Below are 17068 nucleotides of genomic sequence, written 5' to 3' on the forward strand. Positions count from 1 at the left end.
AAAGGTTAAAAAAAAGAAATAAAAAGAGAGACGGACAAAGGGAGGGAGAGAGGGAGGAAAGAGGAAAGTTTCCATCTGTGTTCCTCTTTTTATGCTAAGAAGAAAAATTAGTCAGATAAAGGCAGGGTCTTGATGGAAGTGAAGGAAAATTACATAGTCAGCAGATAAATGTACGATGAACTTTAACATACGTGGGATGGTTTCTGAAAAACATCTGCATCAGTCATTATTACTAATGGCACTAAATAACCATACAAATTGGCAGATGACTAAACTTCAGATCTGGCATTAAGTCTTAAAGAAATGCAATAAACCCTTTTATTGTACTTTTATTGGATTTGTTTATTTGACAAGGAAATAACATTATTTAATAAATGCCATATATTCTCATTTATGTACTCCAGATACATAGGAAATTGTAATGTGCCACACTACTGGAGCACCAGGACAAAGATACATCACTTTCTTATAGCCCAGTCAGAATGCTCCCCAACTTTTCCCCCTGAATACCACCTAGGTCACTGTAAATCCTCTCCTGACCCAAAATCAACCTAGATAGTCTCATGTTTTCCCTGGACCTGCTTCAAAGCACCTGGTCTATTACAGTACAGCTTCAAATCGGAACAGAATCACTAAACCCATTCCAACCAAAGTTTGTGAATCTGACAGCCACTAAGCTCCCAGTTCAAAGGTTTTCCATGACATTACCAAGGTAGAGATAAAAGGATCATAAATAATGAAACCACCAGAAAAAGTAAATAAGATGAGGCAGAAATGAGTTGAAGTTAGAAAAAGTAGGCAGGTAGATAAAAAATTTTAGTCAACATGCCTATTGACCGCATGCGTGTCCAAAGTCCATCAGGTTACCAAATTACTCTTTTGGTGTACTGTTAAGCTGCTTTAATTTCATTCAGATACAAGAAAACCAGTAACAGATTACAATGGGAGAGTATGATGCCTACCTGTATTCAGCCACACAGACCCAATTTCTGGCACTGTGCTAAAATGTACCAGTATACTTTATTTATTCATTCAAAAAATATTTATTGAGTACCTACTGCATGAGCTCAGCTGCTAACCAAACGGTCGGCAGTTCAAAACCACCAGCCACTCCTTGGAAACTCTATGAGGCAGCTCTGTTCTGTCCTATAGGGTTGCTATGAGTCAAAATCGACTCCACAGCGGACCATGGTCTCCAGGAGCATCTAGCTCAATTGGCAAAATACAGTTTATAAAGAAAATGTTCTACGTTCTACCTTGGTGAGTAGCGTCTGGGGTCTTAAAAGCCTGTTAGCCATTTAAGATACTCCACTGGTCTCACCCCTTCGGGAGCAAGGGAGAATGAAGAAAACAAAATACAACGAAAAGATTAGTCCAAAGGACTAATGGACCACAACTACCACAGACTCCACCAGACTGAGTCTAGTACAACTAGATGGTGCCCTGCTACCACCACTGATTGCTCTGACCAGGAGCACAACAGAGAGTCCCGGACAGAGCTGGAGAAAAATGTAGAACAAAATTCTAACTCACAAAAAAAGACCAGACTTACTGGCCTGACAGAGACTGGAGAAACCCTAGGAGTATGGCTCCTGGACACCCTTTTAGCTCAGTAATGAAGTCATTCCCGAGGTTCACCCTTCACCCAAAGATTAGACAGCCCCATAAAACAAAACGAGACTAATGGGGCACAACAGTCCTGGGACAAGGACTAGAAGGCAGGAGGGGACAGGAAAGCTGGTAATAGGGAACCCAATGCTGAGAAGCGACAGTGATGACATGTTGTGGGGTTGTTAACCATAGTCATAAAACAATATGTGTACTAACTATTTAATGAGAAACTATTTGTTCTGTAAATCTTCATCTAAAGTACAATAAAATAAAATAAAAAGCATATTTTAAAGAAAAGACGACTCCACAGCAACAGGTTTGGTTTTTGATATGCCAGGCACAGTTCTAGGTACAGGAGATACATTAAAAAAATAAAACGAACAAAAATTCTTGCCATTAAGAAGCTTATTCTAGTGAGGCGAGAAAGACAATAAACCTAATAAATTAGTAAATTATATAGTATGTGTGCAGTAAAGGGTTTACATGCAGGCCTGACTGGTATCCTTTGAAAGGCTGCTTATAAGGCTGGCCCTCAGTTAGAATTGAGAAAACTGGATTTCGGGAGGGTTCTGGCTAGCCTAACAAATAAGAGTGCTCACTGTGCCTGAACTATTTTTGTACAAAGAACGTAGTTTATGCTGAATACCTAGTTTCCTGCTGGAAGTCTTGAATTTTGATATGTGATAGGCAGAGGGTGCCTACGTGAACTGCCTCCATAAAAACCCCGGGGTTCTATGCCTCTAACAAACTTCCCTTGTAGACAATTTTTCACATGAGTTGTCACAATTCACTGCTGAGGGAATTAAGAGCATCCTGTGTTATACCACTAGAGATGACTCTTGGAAGCTTGAAGGGATTAATTGTATAGTAGGTGTATTACTTCTCAACAAAGCTGTTATTTCTAAAAAAGAGTAAACAGGGATGGATACATGGGGATTCATTATACTACCCTTTATACTTCATTTATGTTTAAAATAATTAAATAATTAAAGCAATTTTTTTTTTTAAGTTTCATTTATTTTAAACAGGAAACGCCTGTATTTTGGGCACATTTACTGCTCTGTCAGAAGAGCACTGGATTAGCAAATTAAATTCAGGTTAGAAAAATAAATTCTACACTTTCTTCTGGAAGGACATCCCACATCATTGAGGAAAAAAAAAACAACCCACAAATTAAGACTCATATAAAACGGTAATTCATCTTCCAAGCTCAGAAAGATACTGGAGGCTAGATGTTATGGACTGACTTGTGTCCCCCACTATTATGTGTTGTAAATCCTAGCCTATAAACCTGTGGTTATAATCCCACTTGGGAATGTACTGTCTTTGTTATGGTAATGAGACAGGATTAGTGTAGGGTATATCCTGAGTCAATAGCTTTTGGGATATAAAAGAGATTAAACAAATAAGCAAGAGAAGAAGAGATGGGAGAAGACTGATGCTAAGCCACGTGGAGATCTCCATGGAACCAGGAAACAAGCTGAAGAGAAAAGAACCTTCCTCCAGAGCCAAGAGAGAGAGAAAGCTTTCCCCTAGAGCTGGCACCCTGAATTCGGACTTCTAGCCTCCTAATCTGTGAGAAAATAAATTTCTGTTTGTTAAAGCTATCCACTTGTGGCATTTCTGTTATAGTAGCACTAGATAACTAAGACACAAGCCAAAGGAACTATATCTGTTATCCTCCAAGAAAAGAAAAGGACCATCACTGGAGCAGCTCAGATATCAGCAGAACTGTTGGAAGGAGCAAGAGAAGCAGGGCTTTCTCTATTTCAAGGGGTGGGGCCATGGTCTCCTGGATCTTAAAGGGTAGGGCCACAGCATCCTAGGTTTCGAAGAACTGGATCTCCACCAACTTGGTTCCAGAGTGCGGGGTTATCATTAAGGTGTGCCCAGGGTATGGGGCCACCTCCCAAAGATGAGGGGGCAGGGCTTCCATACCCAAGAGGCAAAAGAACAGGGCTTGCCAGGGCAGAGGGTGTGGAGTTGCCACTCAGACGGACTAGGACAATGGATCCACCCAAAGCCTAGGGAGCAGAGAAGCCTTCCCAGTGGGCCTGGAAGGCTGAGACGAAGTCCGGGGCCAAGAGGTCTCACCCAGAATCCAAAAAGCATGGCCAACGCCCAGAGTCTGGAGGGCAGGGCCATTGCTTAGATGGTCTCAGAGAAGAGAAGATTATTTTCAAGCCTTGTTCTGCTGGGTTTTGGACTTGCTTGGTGCCTGTTATCCCTTCTTTCCCTCCAATTTCTCCCATTTGTAACAAATATGTAAGAATGGTGTGGGGGCAGCATCTGACCTTCTCTAATTTCACAAAAAGGAAGGAGAATCAAGATCAACAGTCCAAGGGTGATTTCTATGAGGCAGAGCTCAGACATACGTCCTCTTACCAGCCCTTTTTACTAATCTGACACCACCTGTCCCTCCCACAGCACACTCTTACTTCTCTGCTGAGTTCGATAATTTGTTGCAACAGCCACACAGAACTCACAGACGATACTCATGATTATGAAGTTTATTAGGGAAGTAACAGGTTACAATTCAGGTTCAGGAACACTCATGATACAGTTCTTTGATCAAGACAGCCTCTTCTCAACAGTGTCTGCAGGCAGGTCTTTCCCTGGCCCTTGGCCCCTTGGCCCCTGGGCCTGGCATCTGCCCTGCTTGGGCAAGTGTTATAAAGCTCTTTTAGCTCTACTGATAAGTGCCCAGAGGCACCCCACTCTGCCAGTAAGCCTCGGCCTGAAGGCACTCAGCTCTAGCTCTGTGGGTCAGCAAACCCGGCTCCACCAAGTGCCCTCAGGCACCCTACTCCACCAGCAAGCTTCCTGCTCAAAGGCACTCAGCTTTCTCACTCTGTGGATTGGGAAGCTACCACACCATCTCTTGTGGTCTCCTGCAGTCTTCTCATTCTGCTACCACTGTTTTTCTGCTACTATTTCTCACTGTCTCGCTCTCCCTGTCTTCATGTTACAGCACCTACTCTTTCTCTGTCAGTGTCTCCCGTTAAATTAAGCCTAGCAGAATGGTAAAACTGACCAATCCCCTCGTTAGAGTTCCATACACCTCATTTGCATAGCCCCACTCAGTCATTTAGTGGGAGTTAAAAAGACTATGGCAAGAAGGACCATATTTATTAAGTAACGCACTGCACTGCAAAATGTCTCTCTTGTGCCTGTTCCACCATTGTACTCTGGAAGCAGATAACTTGCATTCTAGATTTCACAGGTTCACAGATGAAGAGGAATTTTGCCCCAGGATGAAATATGCCTAAAGTCTCACCCATATTTGATTTAGATGATTCAGAAGATGAGATTTTGAACGTGGAATTGATTTAAGACTTCTGGGATGATGTGATGGGGTGAATGTGATTTGCATGTGGAAAGGGCATGAATTTTGGAGAGGCTAAAAGGTAGGATGTTATGGATTAAACTGTGTCCCCCAAAAATATGTGTTGTAAATCCTAGCCTCTATGCCTGTAATTATAATCCCATTTGGGAATGCACTGTCTTTGTTATGTTAATATGACAGGATTAGTGTAGGGTGTATCATGAGTCAATAGCTTTTGAGATGTCAAAGAGATTAAACAAGCAAGCAAGAGAAGCAGAGATGAGGGAAGACAGATGCCAAGACACATGAAATCTCCAAGGAACCAAGAAGCAGAAGCTGAAGAGACAAGGACCTTCTCCCAGAGCTGACAGAAAAAGAAAGCCTTCCCCTAGAGCTGGCATCCTGAATTTGTACTTCTTGCCTCCTAAACTGTGAAACTGGACTTCTAGCCTACTTCACTGTGAGAAAATAAATTCCTCTGTGTTAAAGCCATCTACTTGTGATATTTCTGTTATAGCAGCCCTAGATAACTAAAACTCTTGACTTTGAGATTTTAAGGTAAACAGCTGGAGGGGGAAGGATGGGCACTAGCAGGTTGAGAAGAAGGAAGGCAACAAATAGGGTCTCTTTCAGTCATGAAATCTGGCTTTTCTATTGCAAAAACAAAAAGTATATCAAATCACACAAAATAAAATATAAACTGATATTTGTATTTAGTTTGGCCAACTGTCTTGAATAATAATAAGAAACTAGGGTTTGCATTTTACCCCTATTCATTCAATGTTGATTTCTGGTTTCTCCAGCAGTTTTCCTTTTTAAGGAAAAAAAAAAAATTACCAAAAAATGGCTATCAAAAGATGGCTATCATCTCCCTTCACTGAAAAGTAGAGCAATAATAATATTTATTAATACTAAGTCCCAGGCAGTATTCTAAGCTCTTTAGAAATATTCTATTTTAATCTTCACAATAGAACCTATGAAGTAAATTTTAAGTACCATTATTCAGGTATCCCTGAATGCAGAGAAGTTAAGATCTGCCCAAGTCGTCATAACCAGTATGTGTGGAAGTGGCATCTAAACTCAGGCCATCTACTCCAAAACGCTAAACAAGTGGGCTATGGAGCCATCCCACATAGACTATAAAAGCTATTAACTGCTAATATTAATTCTAATAACTGCAATGTTCAAACTGTAGGAAAGTACTTCACAAATTAACTTTTTTTGCATTTCTTTTTTTGATTTTTAATTAACTTTTTTAGACTATGATTAAAAAATAATATGAAGATTTTAACAGGTGCAATCCTACAAACAGCCACATAACATCCATTTCTAAAGCCTTATTAGAATAATGAATGAAACGTAATTTCTTTATCCCCTAAATTCCAGAAATTCTCTGCCACACTTGTCACTTGACACTTTCTTTTTTGGTTTAAATAGTTATATGTATGTTAACTTCCACTCCAAGCTTACTCAGATTTAGGTTTCATTTAAGAAGTGGATGTTTTTAACATCTCACTGGCCTAGTCCTATGACATGGAAGGGTAAGTAGAAGAATGTTTGTGGCAATGATAACCCAAAAAAATTCAGTGGGAGGAATATGTGGGTTTGAAAGTAGATTCTAGAATTATGAGGATAAAATCCTGCAGCTGTCATTATTCAAATTTGGAGCTTTGCTTTCTCCAGGTCATGCTACTGCTGCCTAAAATTTAGGAAAAGAGGAGTCAGGGCTTCCAGTCCTGAGAAGACATTGCATGTAGAATCTGAATGATGTTGCTTTTGGGGGTGTTATGGATTTAATTGTGTCCTCAAAATATATGTGTGTCAACTTGGCTAGTCCATGATTGCCAGTATTGTGTGACTGTCCACCATTTTGACATCTGATGTGATTTTCCTATGTGTTGTAAATCCTATCTCTATGATGTTAATGAGGTGGGATTAGGGACAATTATGTTAAGGAGGCAGGACTCAATCTATAAGATTAGGTTGTGTCTTAAGCCAATCTCTTCTGAGATATAAAAGAAAGAAGCAAGCAGAGAGATATGGGGACGTCATACCACCAAGAAACAACAGCCTAGAGAATAGTGCATCCTTTGGACCCAGGGTTCCTGCGCTGAGAAGCTCCTCAACTGGGGAAGATTGATGACAAGGACCTTCTCCCAGAGCTGACAGAAAGAGAAAGTTTTCCTCTGGAGCTGGCACCCTGAATTCAGACTTCTAGCCTCCTAGACTGTGAGAGAATAAACTTCTCTTTGTTAAAGCCATCCACTTGTAGTATTCCTGTTATAGCAGCACTAGATAATTAAGACAGGGAGCAACATTAAAAGGGTTCAGTGTTGGATTTTTAATTGAAAAACACAAATGGCAAAAGCATGCAGCAGGTGGAGTTAGATAGACCTGGATTCACTTTCTGAACCAACACTCCAGCTATATGATCTTAGACAAGTCCTTCATTCTCTACTTTTCCCATTTTTCTCCAGGTTAGGAGGATAAAATGGTCTGATACAAATTACTGCTTAGCCCAATGCCCAACCCATAGCAAGCACTCAATAAATGTCAGTAGTAACCTAGTAGTAATAATAGTAGTAGTAGCAGCAGTAGCAGCAGCGGTGGTGAAGGTACAATCTAAGCAATCCAAAATTACAAATGTTAGCCTGACCCTCAGGACTGAAGATTTAAATAAGACCTTCAAAAACGGATGGTAATTGAAAAGCCAGGAATGAATCCAAACATCTACGGGTCAACTGATTTTCGACAAGGGTGCCAAATCTATTCAACGGGGAAGGAATAGTCTCTTCAACAAATGGTGCTGGCAAAACTGGATTTCTGCATGCAGAAAAATGAACCTAGATCCATACCTCACACCATACACAAAAACTAATTCAAAATGGATCAAAGAACTAAATGTTAAATCTAAAACCACAAAGTTTTTCAGAGAAAATACAGGAGCAAAGCATTGGGACCTAAATTTTTTAAATGATAGCTTATCAAACACAACAGTGAATGCAGGAGCAACAGAAAACAAAATAGATAACTGGAACCTCATAAAAGTTACTTATGTTCATCAAAAGACTTTATCAAAAGAGTAAAAACACAACCTAGAGGATGGGAAAAAAAAAAAACTGGGAATGAGATAACTAATAAGGGTCTAATCTAAAATACACAGAAGACTTCTACAACTTAACAACAAAAAGACAAATAACCCCATCAAAAACTAGGCAAAGGACATGAACAGACACTTCACCAAAGAGAATAATCAAATGGTCAATAAACACATGAAAAGATGCTCAACATCATTAGCCATCAGGGAAATGCAAATCAGAACACAATGAGATACCATTTCACTCCCACTAGGATGGCCAACATAGAAAAAAAACAGAAAATAACAAGTTCTGAGGAGATGTGGAGAAACTGGAACCCTCATACATTGCTGGTGAGAATGTAAAATGGTACAGACATTGTGGAAAACAGTCTGGTGGTTCGCCAAAAAACTAGAGGTAGAGATGCCATATAACCCTACAATTCCATTCCTAGGTATATACCCTAGAGATCTAATAGAAGTGACATGAACAGACATATGCACACCTATGTTCATCACAACACTATTCAAAATAGCAAAAAAGATGGAAACAACCTAAGTGCCGTTAACAGATGAATGGATAAGTAAAATGTGGTACATAAATACAATGGAATACTACTCAGCAATAAAGAAAAATGAGTTCCCAAAACATTTTGGAACATGGATAAACCTGGAGGACATTATGTTGAATGAAATAAGTCAATAAAAAAAAAAAATTGTATGTTCTCACTTTTATGAAATGACATGAACAAGTAAATATTAGTGGTTACAATGGATGAGAGGGAAGGGGATTCACACTCTAGATAGTAAACAGTAGTTATTTTTGGTGATGGGAAAGGTAACACGGAATGAGTGTGAAGTGCGTAGAGCTCGATGAAAGTAGATGTCACTAAAAAGTACAAAAGGAAAAAAGACGTGTTTGTAATTACTACGGCACATATAATTTTGAAACAATCAAAAAATATATGTGTGGGAACATATGTACGTATGTAGGCATGTATGTTTACTGTTGTTCTTACGTGCAGTTGAGTCAGTTCTAGCTCATATCGACCCTATGTCAAAAGAATGAAACACTGCCCAGTCCTGTGCCATCCTCACAATCACTGCTATGTTTGAGCCCACTGTTGTAGTCACTGTGTCAATCCATCTTGTTGAGGGTCTTTTTCAATGACCCTCTACTTCACCAGGCATGATGTCCTTCTCCAGGGACTGGTCTCTCCTGATAAGATGTCCAAAGTATGTGAGATGGAGTCTTGCCATCCTTGCTTCTAAGGAGCATGCCGGTTGTACTTCTTCCAAGACAGATTTGTTCATTCTTCTGGCAGTCCATGGTATACTCAATATTCTTCGCCAACACCATAATTCAAAGGCATCAAGTCTTCTTCAGTCTTCCTTACTCATTATCCAGCTTTCATATGCGTATGAGGGGATTGAAAATACCATGGCTTGGGTCAGGTGCATCTTAGTCCTCAAAGTGACATGTTTGCTTTTTAACATTTTAAAGAGGTCTTTTCATTTGATTTCTTGACTGCTGCTTCCTTGGGCATTGATTGTGGATCCAGATAAAATGAAATCCTTGACAACTTCAATCTTTTCTCCATTTATTATGATGTTGTTATCGGTCCCGTTGTGAGGATTTTTGTTTTCTTTATATTGGGGCGTAATCCATACTGCAGTATTTGATCTTCATCATTATATGCGTGCTTCAAGTCCTCTTCACTTTCCACAAGCAAGGTTGTGTCATCCTCATATCACAGGTTGTTAATGAGTCTTCCTCCAATCCTGATGCCAAGTGCTTCTTCATAGAGTCCAGCTTCTTGGATTATTTGCTTACCACACAGATTGAGTAAGTATGGTGAAAGGATACAACCCTGACACACACCTTTCCTGATTTTAAATGACGCAGTATCCCTCTGCTCTGTTTGAACGACTGCATCTTGGTCTATGTACAGGTTCCTCCTGAGCACAATTAAGTGCTCTGGAACTCCCATTCTTCACAATGTTATCCCTAATTTGTTATGATCCACACAGACAAATGCCTTTGCATAGTCAATAAAACACAGGCAAACATCTTTCTGGTATTCTCTGCTTTTAGCTAAGATCCATCTAACATCAGCAATGATAGCACTCGTTCCACATCCTCTCCTGAATCTTGAATTTCTGGCAGTTTCCTGTCAATCTACTGCTGCAATTGCTTTTGAATTATCTTCAGCAAAATTTTACTTGCATGTGATACTGATACTGTTCGATAATTTCTACATTCTGTTGGATCACCTTTCTTTGGAATGGACACAAATATGGATCTCTTCCAGTTGGTTGGCCAGGTAGTGTCTTCCAAATATCTTGGCATAGATGAGTGAGTGCTTCCAGTGTTGCATCCATTTGTTGAAACACTTCAACTGGTATTCCATCAATTCCTAGAGTCTTGTTTTTCACCAATGCCTTCAGTGCAGCTTGGACTTCTTTCTTCAATACCATTGGTTCTTGATCATATGCTACATCCTGAAATGGTTGAATGTTGACCAATTCTTTTTGGTACAGTGACTCTATTTATTCCTTCCATCTTCTTTTGATGCTTCCTGCTTCATTCAGTATTTTGCCCATGGAATCCTTCAGTATTGCAAATTGAGGCTTGAATTTTTTCCTCAGTTCTTTCAGCTTGAAAAATGCTGAGCGTATTCTTCCCTTTTGGTTTTCTAACTCCAGATCTTTGCATATTTCATTATAGTACTTTACTTTGTCTTCTCGAGCTTCCCTTTGAAATCTTCTGTTTATCTCTTTTACTTCATCATTTCTTCCATTTGCTTTAGCTATTGTACATTCAAGAGCAAGTTTTAGAGTCTCTCCTGACATACATCTTGGTCTTTTCTTTCTTTCCTGTCTTTTTAACGATCTTTTCTTTCTTCATGTATGATGTCCTTGACATCATCCCACAACTCCTCTGGTCTTCGATCATCAGTGTTCAATGTGTCAAATCTATTCTTGAGATGGTTTCTAAATTCAGGTTGGATTTACTCAAGGCCGTACTTTGGCTCTCATGGACTTCCTTTAATTTTCTTCAACTTCAATTCAGACTTGCATATGAGCAATTGAGGTCTGTTCCACAGTCAGCCCTGGCCTTGTTCTGATGGATTATACTGAGCTTTTTCATCGTCTCTTTCCACAAATGTAGTCAACTTGATTCCTGTGTATTCCATCTAGCAAGGACCACCTGTATAGTTGCCGTTTATGTTGTTGAAAAAAAAAGTATTTGCAATGAAAGAAGAAATTGAAGAATTTACCAACTTCCACAGTCTAAAATTGATCAAACATGCATCAAGATGCATTGATAATTACTGGTGATTGGAATGTGGAAATAAAGAAGAAGGATTGGGAGTTGGAAAATATGGCCTTGGTGATAGAAACGACGTCAGAGATCACATGACAGAATTTTGCAAGACCAATGGCTTATTCATTGCTAATACCTTTTTTCAACAACATAAACGGCTACTATACACGTAGACCTCACTGGATGGAATGCAGAAGTATATATATAGGTGCATGCATACATATATGCATCTATTTGACTATATGCACATATATTCATTTATATAATAAAGCACATAGACAGCACAGTTACGGATACGTCTAATACATAACCAAATACTTTGCAGGATTGGATTTCTGAGCTTGAAGGATTAGGACCATAATGTTGTGGGACATCTCAGTCAATTGGCATAATAACTTTAAGAAGTTATGTTCTACATCCTAATTTGGTGAGTTGTGTCTCAGGTCTTAAAAGCTTGTGTGCGGCCATCTAAGATACATTTATTGGTCTCTAGTGGTTAGGAGCAAAAGAGAGTGAAGGAAACAAAAGACTCAAGGAAAAAATTAGTCTACAAGACAAAGAGTCTACACAAACCATGGCTTCATCTACCCTGAAAGCAGAAGAACTAGATGGTGGCCTCATCTACCCAGAAACCAGAAGAACTAGATTGTGCCCAGCTATCAAAACCGACTGTTCTAATCAGTGCCACAATAGATGGACACTGATAGAATGAGAGAAAAATGTGGAAAAGAACCTCACACTCTTAAAAAAAAAAAAAAGACCTACTGGATGATTGAGGTTGGAGGACTCCCTGAGACTACTGTCCTGATATACTCTTCAAGCCTTGAACTAAAACTAACCCGAGGTCACCTTATAGCTAAATAACAGATTGGCTTGCAAAATAATGAATATACCTGTAAGTACTGGGTTCCTTCAAAAAATCACCTGTACAAGACGAAATGGTCAACAATTAATTTAAAACAAAGATGAGAATATAAGTTGGCAACCAAAACCAAATCAAGACCTTTACCGTGGAATTGATTCTGACTCATAGTGACCCTGCAAGGAAAAACAGAACTGTTCCATAAGGTTTCCAAGGCTGTAATCTTTACGGAGCAGCTGGTGGATTTATACCACTAACCTTTTGGTTAGCAGCCAAGCACTTAACCACTGCACCACCAGGGCTCCTAGAAGGGAACAGTGAAGCTAGATTAATGGAAACAGAACAACCAGAACAATAGTAATGTGAATGCTCACACATTGTGAAAAATGTTAACCAATGTCACTGAACAATTTGTGTAGAAATTGTTGAATAGAAACCTAAAGTGTTATGTAAACCTTCACCAAAAACACAATATTATTTTTTAAAAAACTGACAGTAATCTTTAATGGAAATGTTGTTAATGAGCAGAGATGTTTTATAATAACTTCATGTGTTGCAATAGTTTTCTGAAAATTGGAGCTCTGGTGGTACAGTGGTTAAGAGATCAGGCTGCTAACCAAAAGGTCGGCAATTCGAATCCACCAGCCACTCCTTGGAAACCCTATGGGGAAGTTCCACTCTGAGTTAGAATCACTCAATGGCAACAGGTTTGGATTTTCTAAAGGATAAGACTTGATGCATGCATCAAAGTTGAAAAACTTTAAAATTACTATACACCATTGCTATTGGATATTTTCCCTTCAGTGAATGTTTCCATCAACAACCTGTACCATAAACGTAAGTATATAGTTACTATTTAAGCACGACAGTTACACATGAAAAATTCTTGTAAATTTTTTGCAAAATTTTAAAAGGTATCTTTTTTAATTCTTAAAAACAATAGTTTAGTCTATTCACCAAAAAAAAATCTCAGCAATTATTCTTTTTGTAATATGCTAACAAGTTAGAAAATCTTTCCCTCTCTGAACGCAAGCCAACTTTAGTTCAGACCCATACTTTTCTCTCCAGCATCTTTCAAATTGTGTACGTGTGTGTACATGTAAGATATGTGTAGTTGTGCGCGATGGTTTCATTTTTAAAGAGAAATAGCAAAAAGCTATGAATTTCTCCAAGAAATTGGAGTCAATTACAGGATTTGATTGGGGAGAACGATGCTGCTAAAATCAACTCTGTCTAAACTGCTGTGGTCTGCAAAGTAAAGAGCGAAGGAGAAGCAATAATCCTATTGCAAGAAGGAATTAGGGGGTATTAGTACTACATGTATCCTATTTCACTCATAGGCTGAGATTTGCTTTGACCATTTGCTCACAGGACCTGTTGACGTGCACCATGTGACATTCCTAATGGAATCCTTAAAAATTCTTGTCACCCAGTTCTCGAAGATGTTCACAGGATTTCACACACGTTGTGCTCGTTTTTTGTTTTTGTTTTAACGCAAACATCCTTACTCAGAAACTGATGACCCTACATCCACAAAACAGTTACACGGCATCAGAGGATCAGTCTTGCCCACAAAACACAACACGGAAAGGGCATGCATTAACCCGAAGTTTAATTCCGGGCATATTTTCTTTCTTACCTGATGCTGGGTCAGGTGGGACCTGCCCCACCTTTCCGCGAACCCTCTTTCTGCAGATTTCCCGAGGGTCCCAGGGCTGGAGCAGAGGAAACAAGAACAGAGGGTGCAGGGAAAAGCCACCCTTAGCTTCACTACTCCCTCTTGTCCTCCGGCTCGAACTTGCTCCAGGTCCCGGGCCAAAAGAGAGTGCCACCAGCCAACACCACCAGCTCCACAGAGTTGGAGGGATTCCCTTAAGAAGCTCCCCTTGCACTCCCTGACTGACGCCCCCGGAGACAAACAGGAGAAACGGCATCAATCGCTTGAGAGACACCAGGCTAGCAGAAGCAATAGCAAGTCCTGCTGCTCAAAAAGAAGAGGAAATGATGGAGGAGGCGGTGACTGGGATGTGACCGAAAACAGACAACCGCGGCGAAAAGGGCACCTCCCCACTCCAACCTAACTCTAAGCCGTCTTCGCCCTGTTGTCATAGCACTTTACAACGAACGGTACTGCGCAGGTCACACGGCTGCGCCGCGACGACTTCTGGGAATTGTAGTCCAGAATAACGAGGGAGGGTGGGTAGCGGAAAACGCTTTCTGGTGGGCTGTGGTTGGAATCAGATTTCTTCTGGGACGGGACCGGAATGAACCACTCCGTAGTTCTCGTTGGCAGAGAAAGATAGTTAATACAATTCCCTTTTCTGTCCTAGAACCAGTTCCTCAGACCCGGGCTGTAGGGAAAGCCCGCCTCCCGCTCCTGCTCCGCACAAAGGCCCCGCTCCTCGACGCCGGCGGGCTGGGTTTTCCGCAGGGGCGGGGCGTTCGCGGCTTCTCAGTGGTGCACAGTCTGATCCAGCGCATCCGAGCCTCGGTAGCCCCTGCCAATGGTTTCTTATTTTCGTGGCGTTGAGGCGCAAGAGGGCCCTGTCCATGGACCTGGCGGCCGTGTCGAGGATCGGCACGGTAGCGAACGCCAGCGTGTGCGCCCTGGTGGTGGGGGTGGTGCTAGTCCAGTATAAATTCACCTTGAAGAGGAAGATCCAGCTGAAGAGTAAGATCCTCGAGATGGTGAGTGCGGAGGGTCAGCGCCCTGGAGCGCGTAAGGATCACTGCCCACACGTGGGTTTGAAGATCCAAGGTTTATGGCACCTAAATCTCTCCTGTCTCGAGAAGGCACTGGAGCATTAATAGGGCTACCCTGAATTCACAAAGGTCTTTAAAACAAAAATGGTAGATACTTAAAAAAAAAAAAAAATTAAAACTGCAAACTGTTGCTTTTAAATTTAAAAAATGTTTTATTGTGGTTCTAAATATGGCATCATAAAAACCCCAAAATTCAGATGGTGACTATGCCTCAAACACATTTTAATACCGTCACTTACTTATACCAGCCTCCTCATAGCCCAAGTGGGGCGGAATGATCACAGTTCGTTTTTCCCTAAGGTACATCTCTATGAGACCTGTATCTACTCCCAACGCGGCCTGTCCAGACCCCAAAACAGTATTACACATTTTGCCTAAATTCCTCTTTAAAATGAAAGAGAAGAGTGCCTATTAGGCCATCAACCCATTGGCACTTGTGAGTGTTCTCATGAGTAGACCACAACATACATTCTCTGATATTTCTGCCAAAGACAAGTAACTTCATTTGAATCACGAGGAAACAGTGGACAAACCCAAACTGAGGGTCATTTTGCACAATAATCAACCTGTAATCTTCAAACCTATCAAGGTCGTGAAAGTCAAGGACAGGCTGAGTTGCTGTTCCAGAGAATGGGAATATTTGGCAAAACTTAAGTGAGGTCTCAAGATTAGATGACAGTAATGTATTAATGTTAACTTCGTGATTTTTAATGGAAGAGATCCATATTTGTGTCCATTCCAAAGAAAGGTGATCCAGCAGGCTGTGGAAATTATCAAACAATATCATTAATATCACATGCAAGTAAAATTTTGCTACAGATAATTCAAAAGTGGTTGCAGCAGTACATCAACAGGGAACTGCCAGAAATTCAGGCTGGATTCAGAAGAAGATGTGGAACAAGGATATCATTGCTGATGTCAGATTGGTCTTGGTTGAAGGCAGAGAATACCAGAAAGATGTTTACCTGTGTTTTAGTGACTATGGATCATAACAGATTATGGATAATGTCGTGAAGAATGGCAATTCCAGAACGTTTAATTGTGCTCATTAGGAACCTGTACCTAGACCAAGACACAGCTGTTCAAACAGAACAAGGGGATACTGCATGGTTTAAAGTCAGGAAAGATGTGCATCAGGGTTGTATCCTTTCACCATACTTACTCAATCTGTATGTTGAGTAAAGAATCCATGAAGCTGGACTGTATGAAGAAAGCGGCATCAGGATTGGTGGGAGACTCATTAACAACCTGCGATATGCAGATGACAGATCTTGCTTGCTGAAAGCGAGGAGGACTTGAAGCACTTACTGATGAAAATCAAAGACTACAGCCTTTAGTATGGATAACACCTCAGCATAAAGAGAACGAAAATCCTTACAACTGGACCAATAAGCAACATCACAATAAATGAAGAAAATATTGAAGTTGTCAAGGAATTCATTTTACCTGGATCCACAGTAAACGCCCATGGAAGCAGCAGACAAGAGATCAAACGACACATTGCGCTGGGCAAATCTGCTGCAAAAGACCTCTTTTAAGTGTTGAAAAGCAAAGATGTCACTTTGAGGACTAAGATGCGCCTGACCCAAACCATGATATTTTCAGTCACCTCATATGCATGTGAAAGCTGAACTATGTGAATAAGGAAGACCAAAGAAGAATCGATGCCTTTAAATTACAGCATTGGCAGAGAATATTGAATATAGCATGGACGGCCAGAAGAATGAACAAATCTGTCTTGGGAAAAGTACAGCCAGAGTGCTCCTTGGAACCAAGCATGGCACAACTTCGTCCCACATACTTTGGGGATGTTATCAGGAGGGATCAGTCCCTGGAGAAGGACATCATGCTTGGTAAAGTAGAGGGTCAGCGAAAAAGAGGAAGACCCTCAGTGAGATGGATTGACACAGTGACTCCAACAGTAGGCTCAAGCATAACAACAATTGTGAGGATGGCACAGGACCGGGCAGTGTTTCGTTCTGTTGTACATAGGGTCACTATGAGTCGGAACGGACTCAACGGCACCTAACAATTGAGTTATGTAGGAAAATGTTCATTTTCCTGTGAAATGCACACTGAAGCATTCAGGGGTGATGGGATATC

General features: G+C 40.6%; 1 protein-coding gene across 5 annotated transcripts in view; it reads right to left on the reverse strand.

The window, feature by feature from the left end:
• BBS9 (Bardet-Biedl syndrome 9) overlaps nucleotides 1-14177 on the reverse strand; it is a 518471-nt gene extending 504294 nt beyond the window's left edge. For 3 of the 5 annotated variants that reach the window (XM_023739587.1, XM_023739586.1, XM_023739590.1), the window contains exon 1: nucleotides 13842-14177. In XM_023739587.1, the coding sequence (XP_023595355.1) occupies nucleotides 13842-14136 (295 nt within the window). In that variant the 5' untranslated portion in view covers nucleotides 14137-14177. The remainder of the gene's footprint in view (nucleotides 1-13841) is intronic. The other 2 variants (XM_023739589.1, XM_004385334.3) reach the window with 1 other exon arrangement.
• Between the last annotated feature and the right edge of the window lie 2891 nt (nucleotides 14178-17068).

Source organism: Trichechus manatus, unplaced genomic scaffold, assembly GCF_000243295.1.
Source record: "Trichechus manatus latirostris isolate Lorelei unplaced genomic scaffold, TriManLat1.0 scaffold00137, whole genome shotgun sequence".
Taxonomy (NCBI): Eukaryota; Metazoa; Chordata; class Mammalia; order Sirenia; family Trichechidae; genus Trichechus; species Trichechus manatus.